General features: G+C 44.7%; 1 protein-coding gene across 7 annotated transcripts in view; it reads right to left on the bottom strand.

The window, feature by feature from the left end:
* LOC118936868 (zinc finger CCHC domain-containing protein 7-like) overlaps positions 1–19,646 on the bottom strand; it is a 96,488-nt gene that overhangs the window by 67,058 nt on the left and 9,784 nt on the right. For 3 of the 7 annotated variants that reach the window (XM_036934381.1, XM_036934384.1, XM_036934385.1), the window contains 2 exons: positions 4,977–5,547; positions 1,107–1,273 (listed from right to left, as the gene is read on the bottom strand). In XM_036934381.1, coding sequence (XP_036790276.1) covers positions 1,107–1,273; positions 4,977–5,526 — 717 coding nt within the window. In that variant the 5' untranslated portion in view covers positions 5,527–5,547. Of the gene's footprint in view, positions 1–1,106; positions 1,274–4,976; positions 5,548–9,776; positions 9,948–9,998; positions 10,152–19,646 lie in introns of those variants that run through there. The other 4 variants (XM_036934386.1, XM_036934387.1, XM_036934380.1 and 1 more) reach the window with 4 other exon arrangements.

Genomic DNA, 19,646 nt, shown 5'->3' with positions numbered 1-19,646 from the left:
GAGCTGATCTGATTCTAGAAGGGGTTGGTGTTTCTAGAGATCAATACTGTCCCCGGGGGGGGGGGGGGCTCGTTATGTTACTGTCTAGAAGGGGTTGGTGTTTCTAGAGATCAATACTGTCCCAGAGGGAGTCGTTATGTTACAGTCTAGAAGGGGTTGATCAATACTGTCCCAGAGGGAGTCACTATGTTACTGTCTAGAAGGGGTTGGTGTTTCTAGAGATCAACACTGTCCCAGAGGGTCGTTATGTTACTGTCTAGAAGGGGTTGGTGTTTCTAGAGATCAATACCGTACCAGGGGGAGTCGTTATGTTACTGTCTAGAAGGGGTTGGTGTTTCTAGAGATCAATACCGTCCCAGGGGGAGTCGTTATGTTACTGTCTAGAAGGAGTTGGTGTTTCTAGAGATCAATACTGTCTCAGAGGGGAGTCGTTATGTTACTGTCTAGAAGGAGTTGGTGTTTCTAGAGATCAATACCGTCCCAGGGGGAGTCGTTATGTTACTGTCTAGAAGGAGTTGGTGTTTCTAGAGATCAATACTGTCTCAGAGGGGAGTCGTTATGTTACTGTCTAGAAGTAGTTGGTGTTTCTAGAGATCAATACTGTCCCAGGGGGAGTCGTTATGTTACTGTCTAGAAGGAGTTGGTGTTTCTAGAGATCAATACTGTCTCAGAGGGAGTCGTTATGTTACTGTCTAGAAGGAGTTGGTGTTTCTAGAGATCAATACTGTCTCAGAGGGGAGTCGTTATGTTACTGTCTAGAAGGAGTTGGTGTTTCTAGAGATCAATACTGTCCCAGGGGGAGTCGTTATGTTACTGTCTAGAAGGAGTTGGTGTTTCTAGAGATCAATACTGTCTCAGAGGGGAGTCGTTATGTTACTGTCTAGAAGGAGTTGGTGTTTCTAGAGATCAATACTGTCCCAGGGGGAGTCGTTATGTTACTGTCTAGAAGGAGTTGGTGTTTCTAGAGATCAATACTGTCCCAGAGGGTCGTTATGTTACTGTTTCTAGAGATCAATACCGTTCCAGGGGGGAGTCGTTATGAAGATTTTTGGTACAACGTAACGTGGCCACTAGGAAGAAGCCGAAGACACACTCTGTCGTCGTACCTGTTGTCCCGGGGTCGAGGCCTGCAGGGGTCCTTTCTTTAACCTCTGACCTTTCAAGCTACACACCCCGTCATCTTCCTCCGTGTTGTCTGACACCGTGATGACGTCATCTTGACTCGAGTCGATGACTATGACCTCCTGGAACAACCTTTGACGTCTGGGGTCACCTTCGGGAACGATAGAGGAGAGTTATGGGGTTGTTTGTTTTTTTGCAACGCAGGAAATGGACACCAAAATAATGAGTGATAAACCCGTTGCAACAATGATTATGCATCATAATTAGGGCTATAGAGGTATTTATACCGAACCGTTCAGGGACCTCGATTCAGTCCGGCACTGTGAACCCCAATGAATGAATGAATAAATAAATAAATATATGTGTATGATGGAACTAGAATGTTGGAACTAGAATGTTGGAACTAGAATGATGGAACTAGAATGACGGGACTAGAATGTTGGAACTAGAATGATGGAACTAGAATGACGGAACTAGAATGACGGAACTAGAATGATGGAACTAGAATGACGGGACTAGAATGTTGGAACTAGAATGATGGAACTAGAATGACGGAACTAGAATGTTGGAACTAGAATGTTGGAACTAGAATGTTGGAACTAGAATGATGGAACTAGAATGATGGAACTAGAATGACGGAACTAGAATGTTGGAACTAGAATGTTGGAACTAGAATGTTGGAACTAGAATGATGGAACTAGAATGATGGAACTAGAATGACGGAACTAGAATGTTGGAACTAGAATGTTGGAACTAGAATGTTGGAACTAGAATGATGGAACTAGAATGATGGAACTAGAATGACGGAACTAGAATGTTGGAACTAGAATGTTGGTACTAGAATGACGGAACTAGAATGACGGAACTAGAATGTTGGAACTAGAATGTTGGAACTAGAATGTTGGAACTAGAATGATGGAACTAGAATGACGGGACTAGAATGTTGGAACTAGAATGATGGAACTAGAATGACGGAACTAGAATGACGGAACTAGAATGATGGAACTAGAATGACGGGACTAGAATGTTGGAACTAGAATGATGGAACTAGAATGACGGAACTAGAATGTTGGAACTAGAATGTTGGAACTAGAATGTTGGAACTAGAATGATGGAACTAGAATGATGGAACTAGAATGACGGAACTAGAATGTTGGAACTAGAATGTTGGAACTAGAATGTTGGAACTAGAATGATGGAACTAGAATGATGGAACTAGAATGACGGAACTAGAATGTTGGAACTAGAATGTTGGAACTAGAATGTTGGAACTAGAATGATGGAACTAGAATGATGGAACTAGAATGACGGAACTAGAATGTTGGAACTAGAATGTTGGTACTAGAATGACGGAACTAGAATGACGGAACTAGAATGTTGGAACTAGAATGTTGGAACTAGAATGTTGGAACTAGAATGATGGAACTAGAATGACGGGACTAGAATGTTGGAACTAGAATGATGGAACTAGAATGACGGAACTAGAATGACGGAACTAGAATGATGGAACTAGAATGACGGGACTAGAATGTTGGAACTAGAATGATGGAACTAGAATGACGGAACTAGAATGTTGGAACTAGAATGTTGGAACTAGAATGTTGGAACTAGAATGATGGAACTAGAATGATGGAACTAGAATGACGGAACTAGAATGTTGGAACTAGAATGTTGGAACTAGAATGTTGGAACTAGAATGATGGAACTAGAATGATGGAACTAGAATGACGGAACTAGAATGTTGGAACTAGAATGTTGGAACTAGAATGTTGGAACTAGAATGATGGAACTAGAATGATGGAACTAGAATGACGGAACTAGAATGTTGGAACTAGAATGTTGGTACTAGAATGACGGAACTAGAATGACGGAACTAGAATGTTGGAACTAGAATGTTGGAACTAGAATGTTGGAACTAGAATGATGGAACTAGAATGACGGGACTAGAATGTTGGAACTAGAATGATGGAACTAGAATGACGGAACTAGAATGACGGAACTAGAATGATGGAACTAGAATGACGGGACTAGAATGTTGGAACTAGAATGATGGAACTAGAATGACGGAACTAGAATGTTGGAACTAGAATGTTGGAACTAGAATGATGGAACTAGAATGATGGAACTAGAATGACGGAACTAGAATGTTGGAACTAGAATGTTGGAACTAGAATGTTGGAACTAGAATGATGGAACTAGAATGATGGAACTAGAATGACGGAACTAGAATGTTGGAACTAGAATGTTGGAACTAGAATGTTGGAACTAGAATGATGGAACTAGAATGATGGAACTAGAATGACGGAACTAGAATGTTGGAACTAGAATGTTGGTACTAGAATGACGGAACTAGAATGACGGAACTAGAATGTTGGAACTAGAATGTTGGAACTAGAATGTTGGAACTAGAATGATGGAACTAGAATGACGGGACTAGAATGTTGGAACTAGAATGATGGAACTAGAATGACGGAACTAGAATGACGGAACTAGAATGATGGAACTAGAATGACGGGACTAGAATGTTGGAACTAGAATGATGGAACTAGAATGACGGAACTAGAATGTTGGAACTAGAATGTTGGAACTAGAATGTTGGAACTAGAATGATGGAACTAGAATGATGGAACTAGAATGACGGAACTAGAATGTTGGAACTAGAATGTTGGAACTAGAATGTTGGAACTAGAATGATGGAACTAGAATGATGGAACTAGAATGACGGAACTAGAATGTTGGAACTAGAATGTTGGAACTAGAATGTTGGAACTAGAATGATGGAACTAGAATGATGGAACTAGAATGACGGAACTAGAATGTTGGAACTAGAATGTTGGTACTAGAATGACGGAACTAGAATGACGGAACTAGAATGTTGGAACTAGAATGTTGGAACTAGAATGTTGGAACTAGAATGTTGGAACTAGAATGTTGGAACTAGAATGATGGAACTAGAATGATGGAACTAGAATGACGGAACTAGAATGTTGGAACTAGAATGTTGGAACTAGAATGTTGGAACTAGAATGATGGAACTAGAATGATGGAACTAGAATGACGGAACTAGAATGTTGGAACTAGAATGTTGGTACTAGAATGACGGAACTAGAATGACGGAACTAGAATGTTGGAACTAGAATGTTGGAACTAGAATGTTGGAACTAGAATGACGGAACTAGAATGTTGGAACTAGAATGTTGGAACTAGAATGACGGAACTAGAATGACGGAACTAGAATGTTGGAACTAGAATGACGGAACTAGAATGACGGAACTAAAAGTGAAAACTAGAAGTATATTGTACAAGGAACAAGAGCCAACGTGTGGCTGCTAGTTAATCATCTGAATGGAGGTGGTGTTATTTGTAACTGTCGGACAGGAAGAAAGTCACGCAGACTCCATTAGCCTCGCTAGCCGGCTAACTCACTACAAAAGGTAGTTAGTTATACAGAAGGGATTACGTCAACGGTGGACTGACTACCGGACAAAATACTACAAGGTAGTGTTACAGACGCAGACAGTGAGTGGACATTCACGCACCTTTGGATAAAGCCCTGTGTAAACAAACACACCGTAGTGGTCTGTCTGTTCTCCTCCACTCACCTTTGGAGAGACCTCTCTGCCGTTTCCTACCCTGTGTAAACAAACACACAGTAGTGGTCTGTCTGTCTGTTCTCCTCCACTCACCTTTGGAGAGACCTCTCTGCTGTTTCCTACCCTGTGTAAACAAACACACAGTAGTGGTCTGTCTGTCTGTTCTCCTCCACTCACCTTTGGAGAGACCTCTCTGCTGTTTCCTACCCTGTGTAAACAAACACACAGTAGTGGTCTGTCTGTCTGTTCTCCTCCACTCACCTTTGGAGAGACCTCTCTGCCGTTTCCTACCCTTTTGGGTTTTCAGTTTGACTTTCTGTTGTTTCTGCTCTGTGTCCCCCAGCAGGTTTTGCCGTAGATCTCTGTTACTATGATCATTTGACAGGGGTGGCCGCTGTCGTTTGGCCTTGCTCCCATCTTCCTCCTCCTCCTTCTCTCCGTGGCTGGAGGAGAGGCGCCTGTCTCCCACCTCCTCCTCCTTCTCTCCGTGGCTGGAGGAGAGGCGCCTGTCTCCCACCTTCTCCTCCTTCTCTCCGTGGCTGGAGGAGAGGCGCCTGTCTCCCACCTCCTCCTTCTCTCCGTGGCTGGAGGAGAGGCGCCTGTCTCCCACCTCCTCCTCCTCCTCCTCCTCTCCGTGGCTGGAGGAGAGGTGCCTGTCTCCCACCTCCTCCCTCTCTCCGGGGTTAGAGGAGTAGTGGAGTTGGCTGTAGAGTCTGAACTCTAATTCACTGTCGTCACCCTCTGACCCCTCGGACTCCTCCGCGTACAGCTCATCCTCTAGCTCCGCCCTGTCCGCGTAGCCCCCGAACATCACCACGGAGGTCACAACACCCTGCGGAGAGGAGGAAGAGACAGAGAGAGAGAGAAACAGAGAGAGAGAGACAGAGAGAGATACAGAGAGACAGAGAGAGAGAGAGAGAGACAGAGAGACATAGAGAGAGAGAGAGAGAGAGAGAGAGACAGAGACAGAGACAGAGAGAGAGAGAGAGAGACAGAGAGAGAGAGAGAGAGAGAGAGACAGACAGACAGAGAGAGAGACAGAGAGAGAGAGAGAGAGAGACAGAGAGAGAGAGAGAGAGAGAGAGAGAGAGAGAGAGAGAGAGAGAGAGAGAGAGAGAGACAGAGAGAGACAATATGACATCTGAAATGTCTTTATTCTTTTGGATCTTTTGTGAGTGTAACATTTACTGTTAATTCTTTTGTTATTGTTTATATCTATTTCACTTGCTTTGGAAATGTTTATATATGTTTCCCATGTCAATAAAGCCCCGACATCTGAGAGAGGAGCAAATCTGTCATTAGCATCATTACCATCAAACTAATGTGAACTCCACCCTGCTCATTATCATCAAACTAATGTGAACTCCACCCTGCTCATTATCATCAAACTAATGTGAACTCCACCCTGCTCATTATCATCAAACTAATGTGAACTCCACCCTGCTCATTATCATCAAACTAATGTGAACTCCACCCTGCTCATTATCATCAAACTAATGTAAACTCCACCTTGCTCATTATCATCAAACTAATGTAAACTCCACCCTGCTCATTATCATCAAACTAATGTGAACTCCACCCTGCTCATTATCATCAAACTAATGTGAACTCCACCCTGCTCATTATCATCAAACTAATGTGAACTCCACCCTGCTCATTATCAAACTAATGTGAACTCCACCCTGCTCATTATCATCAAACTAATGTGAACTCCACCCTGCTCATTATCATCAAACTAATGTGAACTCCACCCTGCTCATTATCATCAAACTAATGTGAACTCCACCCTGCTCATTATCATCAAAACTAATGTGAACTCCACCCAACTCAATAACATCATGATCATCAAAACTAATGTGAACTCCACCCTGCTCATTATCATCAAACTAATGTGAACTCCACCCTGCTCATTATCATCAAACTAATGTGAACTCCACCCAACTCATTACCATCAAACTAATGTGAACTCCACCCTGCTCATTATCATCAAACTAATGTAAACTCCACCCTACTCATTATCATCAAACAAATGTGAACTCCACCCTACTCATTACCATCAAACCAATTGCAAACTCCACCCAACTCATTATCATCAAACTAATGTGAACTCCACCCTGCTCATTATCATCAAAACTAATGTAAACTCCACCCTGCTCATTATCATCAAAACTAATGTAAACTCCACCCTGCTCATTATCATCAAAACTAATGTGAACTCCATCCTACTCATTATCATCAAACTAATGTGAACTCCACCCTGCTCATTATCATCTAAACTAATGTGAACTCCACCCTGCTCATTATCATCTAAACTAATGTGAACTCCATCCTACTCATTATCATCAAACTAATGTAAACTCCACCCAACCTCCTGTCACCTATTTGTGCTCAATGTCAGGTGGGGTGTGTGTGTGTGTGTGTGTAAGAGAGAGAGGGAAAGGGGTTGTGAGGTCCATTGCCCTGGCCAGTGCTGCGTATCTGTGCCATGATGGCCAGAGATGATTGGCTCCTAGACCGCCATTGCCCTGGAAACGCCACGCTGACCGCTCACAGACTGCCACCCAGGGAATAAGGATAGAGGACAGAGCGTGTGTGTGTGTGTGTGTGTGTGTGTGTGTGTGTGTGTGTGTGTGTGTGTGTGAGAGAGAGAGAAGAGACCTAGGACGGAGAAACGATGAGGTGTGTGTGTGGAGAGAAGAGACCTAGGACAGAGAAATTATGAGGTGTGTGTGTGGAGAGAAGAGACCTAGGACGGAGAAATGATGAGGTGTGTGTGTGGAGAGAAGAGACCTAGGACAGAGAAATGATGAGGTGTGTGTGTGGAGAGAAGAGACCTAGGACAGAGAAATGATTAGGTGTGTGTGTGGAGAGAAGATGGGGGGTGGGGGGGGATTCCTTTACATTTCAGTGTTAATCGTTATCTCCTGATCAACGGTCGGGTGTGTGACAGATCATCTGAAAAGTCTGGAGGGTTTCTACCAGCAGCCCAGGGTGATTCATGACTCATTATGTCCTGATACTGTAGGGGACTGGAGAGGTGAAAACCACCTGAACACGGCTGACTAACATCACCCACCTGAACACAGCGGACTAACATCACCCACCTGAACTACCTGGTGACCAGATCTGTCCAGCCACCTGAACATGAACTACCTGGTGACCAGATCTGTCCAGCCACCTGAACTACCTGGTGACCAGATCTGTCCAGCCACCTGAACATGAACTACCTGGTGACCAGATCTGTCCAGCCACCTGAACTACCTGGTGACCAGATCTGTCCAGCCACCTGAACACAAACTACCTGGTGACCAGATCTGTCCAGCCTCCTGAACACAAACTACCTGGTGACCAGATCTGTCCAGCCACCTGAACTACCTGGTGACCAGATCTGTCCAGCCTCCTGAACTACCTGGTGACCAGATCTGTCCAGCCACCTGAACTACCTGGTGACCAGATCTGTCCAGCCACCTGAACATGAACTACCTGGTGACCAGATCTGTCCAGCCACCTGAACATGAACTACCTGGTGACCAGATCTGTCCAGCCACCTGAACACGAACTACCTGGTGACCAGATCTGTCCAGCCTCCTGAACTACCTGGTGACCAGATCTGTCCAGCCTCCTGAACTACCTGGTGACCAGATCTGTCCAGCCTCCTGAACTACCTGGTGACCAGATCTGTCCAGCCACCTGAACACGAACTACCTGGTGACCAGATCTGTCCAGCCACCTGAACATGAACTACCTGGTGGCCAGATCTGTCCAGCCACCTGAACTACCTGGTGACCAGATCTGTCCAGCCACCTGAACACGAACTACCTGGTGACCAGATCTGTCCAGCCACCTGAACACGAACTACCTGGTGACCAGATCTGTCCAGCCACCTGAACACAAACTACCTGGTGACCAGATCTGTCCAGCCACCTGAACTACCTGGTGACCAGATCTGTCCAGCCACCTGAACTACCTGGTGACCAGATCTGTCCAGCCACCTGAACACAAACTACCTGGTGACCAGATCTGTCCAGCCTCCTGAACACAAACTACCTGGTGACCAGATCTGTCCAGCCACCTGAACTACCTGGTGACCAGATCTGTCCAGCCTCCTGAACTACCTGGTGACCAGATCTGTCCAGCCTCATGAACTACCTGGTGACCAGATCTGTCCAGCCACCTGAACATGAACTACCTGGTGACCAGATCTGTCCAGCCTCCTGAACTACCTGGTGACCAGATCTGTCCAGCCTCCTGAACACAAACCACCTGGTGACCAGATCTGTCCAGCCACCTGAACACAAACTACATGGTGACCAGATCTGTCCAGCCTCCTGAACTACCTGGTGACCAGATCTGTCCAGCCTCCTGAACACAAACCACCTGGTGACCAGATCTGTCCAGCCTCCTAAACTACCTGAAAACAGCTGACATTAACGTGGCCCACCTGTGAATCTCTGGAGCGGGGAGAAGACGGCTTCCGGTGTCCCTCTTTAAGAGCGTTACATAGGAACGGCCCAAATGGCTTCGCTAACACAATAACAAACGGCCAAACGGAGTTCAGAAACAGATGAGAATAGTCTGTTTCAATACATATGACATCTCTGCTGTTGAAACATGATTACACATATGTGATTTGACGACTGCAGTCCATATATATATGTATAACTGGTTACAAAACGGAACACAACGAGCTGGTCAGTAAACTTGCCAATAAAGGCACATTGTGGGATACAGACACACAACATTAACACGTGTAGCCCGGACCCCAGATTTTTGTGGTGACAATTTCAAGGAGTTGGTGAGAGTCCTGAAGCAGACTGGCCCACAGGTTACTACTAAACCTGTATGTACTGTAAACATGACCATCTAACGTTACCGGCTACAACAAACAGCCAGGTTTGACAGGTACAACATAACAAGGCATGCTCACATAGTAGCTAGCTAACTGGCTAACAAACCTCTACTAAACATCCACTAACACTAAAAATGGGACATCTGAACGGAGATGTTATACAACGTGATGTTCAACTAGCCTGTAATTTCAGTTACGACACGCGGACTTACTTATTAAATTAGTTTGATGCTATCGAAAGTGTAGTTGGCTAATATGTTAGCATCGGTCTCTGTGCACCCCACGTGTTTATGAAATGCCGACGGTATGTAAACAAAGCACTCTCGCGACGGATTCACACTCAACCGGCACCTCTCCGGTTCTCTTTACTACGGCAACAAAAAAAATGTACATGCACATATCTCGTTGGTTCCAACGGATGAAAATCAACTTACCTGTTTATAACTTAGCAGGACTCACGATAGGACTTTGCTCGCATGCTAACCACTTCCGGGGTTGTCGAGAGAGAAATGGTTTGGGCCAACCGTGACCTTTCCCAGGGAGCGGAATGTGCCGAGTCTGCGTTCAGACAGTGTCGAGACATTTTGATGAACGGTCTACAGTAGCCTAGTAAACTTTGATTTAATGTCGCCCTAAAATATATGTGGAGTCTTCATGTTTAATATAACGTCACAGTTGATCAATTTATTAATATTTATCATAGACTATTCTATACTACTATTCATATCACATTAAACCCATATAAATATCCGTTTGTTTTTTTAAACAAGGGTTCTTCAAAGATCCTAACTCAGTGCTAGAGATGTCACTACAGACCCTGGTTCAATTTCTAGGCTGTATCACAACCCGACAGTGATTGGGAGTCTCATAGGGTGGAGACACAATTGGCCCAGCGTCATTCTGGGGTTTGACCAAGGCAGGCAGCCATTGCAAATAAGAATTTGTTCTTAACTGACTTGCCTGGTTAAATAAAATAAATTAAGAAATAACTGTAGGTTTCTTGGCACTGAAAAATGCTTGGCTGTGTGAACCTTCACCCCAGTCTGAGGTCCTGACCTCCTTTTTACGATTTTATGAATTCTGCTTTGCCACTAAAATCATAATAAACACCGACAACTAAAATATTGGTGTTATTGTTATTATTTTTGTTATTATTATTTTTGTTATTATCATTTTTGTTATTATTATTATTGTTATTATTATTGTTATTATTTTTGTTATTATTATTGTTGTTGTTGTTGTTGTTGTTATTATTGTTGTTGTTGTTGTTGTTGTTGTTGTTGTTGTTGTTGTTGTTGTTGTTGTTGTTATTATTGTTATTGTTGTTGTTGTTGTTGTTATTATTGTTATTGTTGTTGTTGTTGTTGTTGTTGTTGTTGTTATTATTGTTGTTATTGTTGTTGTTGTTGTTGTTGTTGTTATTATTGTTGTTGTTGTTGTTGTTATTATTGTTGTTGTTGTTGTTGTTATTATTATTATTATTGCTGTTGTTGTTATTATTGTTGTTGTTGTTGTTGTTATTATTATTATTATTGCTGTTGTTGTTATTATTGTTATTATTATTATTATTGTTGTTGTTGTTATTATTGTTATTATTATTATTATTATTGCTGTTGTTAGTGTTGTTGTTATTAATATTGTTATTATTGTTGTTGTTGTTGTTATTATTGTTATGCTGATTATTATTTATAATTATGAGGGGGACAAATATTTACCCCCCAAAAGTTTGTTGTTTTGAGGAACCATTAATGGGGGTTCTTTGAAGAATGTGTCCGTCCCCCCCCCCCCCCCCCCCTCAGTTTGAATTTAAAGAACCCCTAAAGGACCCTCCAGGAGCCTTGATATATCAATGATTTGATTGACATTGATAATATGCTAACAGAATAATGTGGGGGGGGGGGGGGGGGGGGGGGGGTGTTAAACCTTATTTAGTGTAGCTAGGCCTAGGCTGTAGTACACCTATTATCTTCTTGTCTAGGTTTCATTTTGTCTAAACAGGAAGCGATCCAAGGTTAAAGGTTAAAAGCAAAGAAGAACATCAGGAATACACGTCTGGCAGGTAGGTGATAAATAGGGGCTCTACCTGGGAAGACAGAGCACATGTCCCTCTGCCTTCCCAGTCTCCTATATACACGTCTGGTAGGTGATAAATAGGGGCTCTACCTGGGAAGACAGAGCACATGTCCCTCTGCCTCCCCAGTCTCCTATATACACATCTGGCAGGTAGGTGATAAATAGGAGCTCTACCTGTGAAGATTGAGCACATGTCCCTCTGCCTCCCCAGTCTCCTAAATACACGTCTGGTAGGTGATAAATAGAGGCTCTACCTGGGAAGACAGAGCACATGTCCCTCTGCCCTCCCAGTCTCCTAAATACACGTCTGGCAGGTAGGTGATAAATAGGGGCTCTACCTGTGAAGACAGAGCACATGTCCCTCTGCCTGCCCAGTCTCCTATATACACGTCTGGCAGGTAGGTGATAAATAGGTGCTCTACCTGGGAAGACAGAGCACATGTCCCTCTGCCTCCCCAGTCTCCTATATACACATCTGGCAGGTAGGTGATAAATAGGAGCTCTACCTGTGAAGACAGAGCACATGTCCCTCTGCCTCCCCAGTCTCCTAAATACACGTCTGGTAGGTGATAAATAGAGGCTCTACCTGGGAAGACAGAGCACATGTCCCTCTGCCCTCCCAGTCTCCTAAATACACGTCTGGCAGGTAGGTGATAAATAGGGGCTCTACCTGGGAAGACACAGCACATGTCCCTCTGCCTCCCCAGTCTCCAAAATACACGTCTGGCAGGTAGGTGATAAATAGGGGCTCTGCCTGGGAAGACAGAGCACATAGGGACTCTACCTGGGAAGACAGAGCACATGTCCCCCTGCCTTCCCAGTCTCCAAAATACCCTTTTGGGTGTTTGTACAATTTACCCCACAAAGTGATTTTTTTTGTATCAATGTTTTGTGATGTTTGTTTGGACGCTAGTTGTCAAGTTCGCCACCACCACCACCACCACCTACCAAATTATTAGGGTGAGGTACATGGGCTACTAACACCTTCTACACAACATACACTTAGTATTATTTTCTTAGTTACAGTATTCATATCTCCTTGGCATATTACATAAATACATATTACATATTACATTTTTGGACTCATTTTGTTGTCCTACGGTTGTTTATGCTTGTTGATCTGCCTTCCCCTGTACGGAGCTCGGGTGCACCATTTTCGCGCAATTTTCCCTGCAGTCTGTTCTGTCAGCCCAGCCTCACATCCAACACGAATTAAGAAGCACATAAATTCGTGTCTTTTCTCACGAATTAAGCCACAAAAAACGCACGAAATTTGCTGAAATGCATTTTGTACATATATGCACGAATTGATTGTGAGACTGTGTTGGGCCTTGTACGGAAAAGATTGCGCACCGGTATCCAAACATGCCATGGCTTGAGAGATGCAGTCACCGGTCGAGTGTTTGGAGCTATACTTCGTTTTTAAATATCAACAATACTGCTACAAACGCGTCACATTTGATTTAACAGTTGATTTAGCGTACACCATCGTTAATATTCGGGTCCGGTTGGCTGATGCGTGCAGCAACAGGCAGAAAGACAAAGAGGTAAACCACGATCAGTAAACGGAGATAGCTAACTTGACAGATGTACATCCTGTCATCAACATCAATAACCTGCTGAAATAAATAGGCTTTAAAAATGTGAAAATGTTCACTACAGGGACATTTGCTATGGGGGAAGGGGGAATGTAAAATTGACGAGAATGTGAAATGATAGGCTATCATAGATATAAATGGCCCCCTATATCTCCAGATGTGTTTATTGACTACAGCCTACATGTTGTATATTGTGACATTTGTCCTCGTCTTATTTCTCCGTAGAGGCCCTGCCATCATACGTTGAGCTGCGTTCTCCGGTAGTCTAGAGAATAGTTTGATATTCTAGAGAATCCCGAGTTTGAATGCCATCTGATTTCTAGGTGGGGTTCCCATGCGTGTCAGAGCACAGGCACAGCCAGGAAAAGGCCATCACGTCAGATTGTTTTCCTTACAAAAGGTTAACCTACCTTTCCCCGTCCCCATCCGAAACCCCAACCTAACCCCCCCCTCGGTCCCCCGTCGTCGCATCCCATCCACCCCGCACTAGTTTTGCTTTGGTGAGCATACCGAGGGGGACGGGACTCTCCCTCCCCCTTTCTCTCTCTCTGTCTCTCTCTCTCTCTCTCTCTGTCTCTGTCTCTCTATCTCTCTCTGTCTCTGTCTCTCTCTCTGTCTCTCCCCCTCTCTCTCTGTCTCTCTCTCTCTGTCTCTCCCCCTCTCTCTCTGTCTCTCTCTCCCCCTCTCTCTCCCCCTCTCTCTCTCTGTCTCTCCGTCTCTCTCTCTCTCTCCCCCTCTCTATGTCTCCGTCTCTCCCCCTCTCTCTCTCTCTCTCTCTCCCCCTCTCTCCCCCTCTCCCCCTCCGTCTCTCCCCCTCTCTCTCTCTCTCTCTCTCTCTCTCCCCCTCCGTCTCTGTCTCTCCCTCTGTCTCTCTCTCTCTCTCCCCCTCTCTCCGTCTCTCCCCCTCCGTCTCTCTCTCTGTCTCTCTATGAGATGCAGGTCAGAATACCTCCCAATACCTCCAGGTAAATTGCGATGCGGCTGTCTGATTTCTGTCCCATCTATTGAGCGTTATTTACCCGTTATAGTTTCTAGGTGGAGATGCCTCGATGTGAAAGACGCGCTGAACGTCGGGAGATATGCGCCAATTCAAACCAGTGGCCTGGTAAAGATGGAATAGCGTCCCGAGCATTTTTTTTTTGTGTGTGTGTGTGTGTGTGGTCTTCCGTTATTTCCAATCAGACATTCCAAAGTGTCGGTTCTGCCTGACAAGGATTCTTATTGGAGACAGAGAAGGAGCCATAAGAAGCACATCATTGTCCTCATTTATTGGTGCTTAGTGTGTCTGGGTACTGTTGTGTTGTTTTTTTTTTTTGGCGTTGTTCTGTGGTCCATGCACTTTTGAAGGACTCTTGTCTATTCCTGGGAGAGGGGAGAGAGAAAAAAAGAAGGATTTTCAGGAGAAGCTATTCTGATATGGGCAGCATTTGACCCATGATTGTTGTCATTTGTGTCGAATAAATACTAATCTGAAGTCTAAACCATCCTGAAAGCTGTGTTAAGTCAGGTGGGACAGAATTTAAAAGATAGCAAACAATAATTATAATTTAGATGGACTCATCTATGGGCTGTGGACTGAGGACTCATCTATGGGCTGTGGACTGAGGGCCATTCTTTGGTCTCTAGACTGAGAACCATTCTATGGTCTCTAGACTGAGGCCTAACCTTTGGTCTCTAGACTGAGGACCATTCTATGGTCTCTAGACTGAGGACTGAGGTCTCTAGACTGAGGACTATTCTTTGGTCTCTAGACTGAGGACCATTCTTTGGTCTGTGGACTGAGGACTCATCTATGGGCTGTGGACTGAGGGCCATTCTTTGGTCTCTAGACTGAGGACCATTCTTTGGTCTCTAGACTGCGGACCATTCTTTGGTCTCTAGACTGAGGACCATTCTTTGGTCTCTAGACTGAGGACCATTCTTTGGTCTCTAGACTGAGGGTCATTCTATGGTCTCTAGACTGAGGACCATTCTTTGGTCTCTAGACTGAGGACCATTATTTGGTCTCTAGACTGAGGATTGAGGTCTCTAGACTGAGGACTATTCTTTGGTCTCTAGACTGATGACCATTCTTTGGTCTGTGGACTGAGGACTATTCTTTGGTCTGTGGACTGAGGACCATTCTTTGGTCTCTAGACTGAGGACCATTCTTTGGTCTCTAGACTGAGGATTGAGGTCTCTAGACTGAGGACTATTCTTTGGTCTCTAGACTGAGGACTATTCTTTGGTCTGTGGACTGAGGACCATTCTTTGGTCTGTGGACTGAGGACCATTTTTTGGTCTCTAGACTGAGGACCATTCTTTGGTCTCTAGACTGAGGACCATTCTTTGGTCTCTAGACTGAGGGTCATTCTATGGTCTCTAGACTGAGGACCATTCTTTGGTCTCTAGACTGAGGACTGAGGTCTCTAGACTGAGGACTATTCTTTGGTCTCTAGACTGAGGACTATTCTTTGGTCTGTAGACTGAGGATTGAGGTCTCTAGACTGAGGACTATTCTTTGGTCTCTAGACTGAGGACTATTCTTTGGTCTGTGGACTGAGGACCATTCTTTGGTCTGTGGACTGAGGACCATTTTTTGGTCTCTAGACTGAGGACCATTCTTTGGTCTCTAGACTGAGGGTCATTCTATGGTCTCTAGACTGAGGACCATTCTTCTTCTCTAGACTGAGGTCTCTAGACTGAGGTCTCTAGACTGAGGACCATTCTTTGTTCTCTAGACTGAGGACCATTCTTTGGTCTCTAGACTGAGGATTGAGGTCTCTAGACTGAGGACTATTCTTTGGTCTCTAGACTGAGGACTATTCTTTGGTCTGTGGACTGAGGACCATTCTTTGGTCTGTGGACTGAGGACCATTTTTTGGTCTCTAGACTGAGGACCATTCTTTGGTCTCTAGACTGAGGACCATTCTTTGGTCTCTAGACTGAGGGTCATTCTATGGTCTCTAGACTGAGGACCATTCTTTGGTCTCTAGACTGAGGACTGAGGTCTCTAGACTGAGGACTATTCTTTGGTCTCTAGACTGATGACCATTCTTTGGTCTCTAGACTGAGGACCATTCTTTGGTCTCTAGACTGAGGTCTCTAGACTGAGGACCATTCTTTGGTCTCTAGACTGAGGACCATTCTTTGGTCTCTAGACTGAGGATTGAGGTCTCTAGACTGAGGACTATTCTTTGGTCTCTAGACTGAGGACTATTCTTTGGTCTGTGGACTGAGGACCATTCTTTGGTCTGTGGACTGAGGACCATTCTTTGGTCTCTAGACTGAGGACCATTCTTTGGTCTCTAGACTGAGGACCATTTTTTGGTCTCTAGACTGAGGACCATTCTTTGGTCTCTAGACTGAGGACCATTCTTTGGTCTCTAGACTGAGGGTCATTCTATGGTCTCTAGACTGAGGACCATTCTTTGGTCTCTAGACTGAGGACTGAGGTCTCTAGACTGAGGACTATTCTTTGGTCTCTAGACTGATGACCATTCTTTGGTCTGTGGACTGAGGACTATTCTTTGGTCTGTGGACTGAGGACCATTCTTTGGTCTCTAGACTGAGGACCATTCTTTGGTCTCTAGACTGAGGACCATTCTTTGGTCTCTAGACTGAGGACCATTCTTTGGTCTCTAGACTGAGGACCATTTTTTGGTCTCTAGACTGAGGACCATTCTTTGGTCTCTAGACTGAGGGTCATTCTATGGTCTCTAGACTGAGGACAATTCTTTGGTCTCTAGACTGAGGACTGAGGTCTCTAGACTGAGGACTATTCTTTGGTCTCTAGACTGATGACCATTCTTTGGTCTCTAGACTCAGAACTATTCTATGGTCTCTAGACTGAGGACCATTCTTTGGTCTCTAGACTGATGACCATTCTTTGGTCTCTAGACTCAGAACTATTCTATGGTCTCTAGACTGAGGACCATTCTTTGGTCTGTGGACTGAGGACTATTCTTTGGTCTGTGGACTGAGGACTATTCTTTGGTCTGTGGACTGAGGACCATTCTTTGGTCTCTAGACTGAGGACCATTCTTTGGTCTCTAGACTGAGGACCATTCTTTGGTCTCTAGACTGAGGACCATTCTTTGGTCTCTAGACTGAGGACCATTCTTTGGTCTCTAGACTGAGGACCATTCTTTGGTCTCTAGACTGAGGACCATTCTTTGTTGTCTGTGTATTGTGCGATCTTTGTCCGTCCGTCCTCCCGCCCGCTCGTCCGTCACACACACACACACACACACACACCAACAATGCCTGCACAACACGTCTAGTCTCCTGTGAGTAAAACCACATTGACAGGAGTGTGTGTGTCTCATGAGTATAAAGCCAGTCACGGGAGACTCTTGTCCTCTCTTGTCGAATGGTCACGGCAAGATGTTTACCTTTACATACAAATAGACCCGGTGCACCGTGGTGTCACACAACGTGTCATGGATAAATAACGTTCCTCACTTTTCAATCTAGTGGCCAGACTTCCTGTGCTAGCTGACTGTGGAGCTGTGGCTGAGATAGACCCCTGTTGGGCTGGTCTACTGGGGGATATAGGCTGGTCTACTGGGAGATACAGACTGGTCTACTGGTCTACTGGGGGATATAGGCTGGTCTACCGGGGGATATAGGCTGGTCTACTGGGGGATATAGGCTGGTCTACTGGGCTGGTCTACAAGGGGATATAGGCTGGTCTACTGGGGGATATAGGATGGTCTACTGGGGGATATAGGCTGGTCTACAGTGGGATTTAGGCTGGCCTACTGGGGGATATAGGCTGGTCTACTGGGGATATAGGCTGGTCTACTGGGGATATAGGCTGGTCTACAAGGGGATATAGGCTGGTCTACTGGGGGATATAGGCTGGTCTACTGGGGATATAGGCTGGCCTACTGGGGGATATAGGCTGGTCTACTGGGGATATAGGCTGGTCTACTGGGGGATATAGGCTGGTCTACTGGGGATATAGGCTGGCCTACTGTGGGATATAGGCTGGCCTACTGGGGATATAGGCTGGTCTACTGGGGGATATAGGCTGGTCTACTGGGGGATATAGGCTGGCGTACTGGGGGATATAGGCTGGCCTACTGGGGATATAGGCTGGTCTACTGGGGATATAGGCTGGTCTACTGGGGGATATAGGCTGGTCTACTTGGAGATGTAGGCTGGTCTACTGGGGATATAGGCTGGTCTACTGGGGGATATAGGCTGGTCTAATGGGGGATATAGGCTGGCCTACTGGGGGATATAGGCTGGTTTATTGGGGATATAGGCTGGTCTACTGCGGGATATAGGCTGGTCTACTAGGGGATATAGGGGGATATAGGCTGGTCTACTGGGGGATATAGGCTGGTCTACTAGGGGATGTAGGGGGATATAGACTGACCGACTGGGGGATATAGGCTGGCCTACTGGGGGATATAGGCTGGTCTACTGCTGGATATAGGCTGGTCCACTGTGGGGGAATAGGCTGGTCTACTGGGGGATATAGGCTGGTCTACTGGGGGATATAGGGGGATATAGGCTGGTCTACTGGGGGATATAGGGGGAAATAGGCTGGCCTACTGGGGAATATAGGGGGATGTAAAAAAAAAACATCTACAAAGGAAGACACTTTCTAGCCTAAATGCAAAGCCTCATGTTTGGGGCAAATCCAACACAACACATCACTGAGTAACTGCCTCCTTATTTTCCAGCATGGTGGTGGCTGCATCATGGTATGGGTATACTTGTCATCAGCAAATACTGGCGAGTTTTTCAGGATGAAAATAAACAGAACAGAGCTAAGAACAGGCAAAATCCTAGAGGAAAACCTGGTTCAGTCTGCTTTTTCACCAGACACTGGGAGAGGAATTCACCTTTCAGCAGGACAGTTACCTCAAAAACAAGGTCAAATCTACACTGGAGTTGCTTACCAAGAAGAAATCGAATGTTCTTGAGTTGCCTAGTTACAGTTTTTACTTAAATCGGCTTGAAAATCTATGGCAAGACTTGGAAATGGCTGTCTAGCGATGATCAACAACAAACTTGACAGAGCTTGAAGAATTTTAATAAGAATAATCCACGTTTGCAAAGCTCTTAGATATTTATCCAGAAAGACTCAACAGCTGTAATCGCTGCCAAAGGTGCTTCTACAACATATTGACTCGGGGGCTGTAAATACTTATGTAAATAAGATATTTCTGTATTTCATTTTCAATACATTTGAAAATCATGTCTAAAAAAACATGTTTTTCACTTTGTCATTATGGTGGTATTGTGATGTCATTATGGTGGTATTGTGATGTCATTATGGTGGTATTGTGATGTCATTATGGTGGTATTGTGATGTCATTATTGGGGTATTGTGATGTCTTTATTGGGGTATTGTGATGTCATTATTGGGGTATTGTGATGTCATTATTGGGGTATTGTGTGTAGATGTAAAAAAAT

This window comes from Oncorhynchus mykiss, chromosome 10 (assembly GCF_013265735.2).
Source record: "Oncorhynchus mykiss isolate Arlee chromosome 10, USDA_OmykA_1.1, whole genome shotgun sequence".
Classification (NCBI taxonomy): Eukaryota; Metazoa; Chordata; class Actinopteri; order Salmoniformes; family Salmonidae; genus Oncorhynchus; species Oncorhynchus mykiss.
The sequence above is the reverse complement of the archived record's forward strand: the minus strand, read 5'-3'. Positions and strand labels throughout refer to the sequence as shown.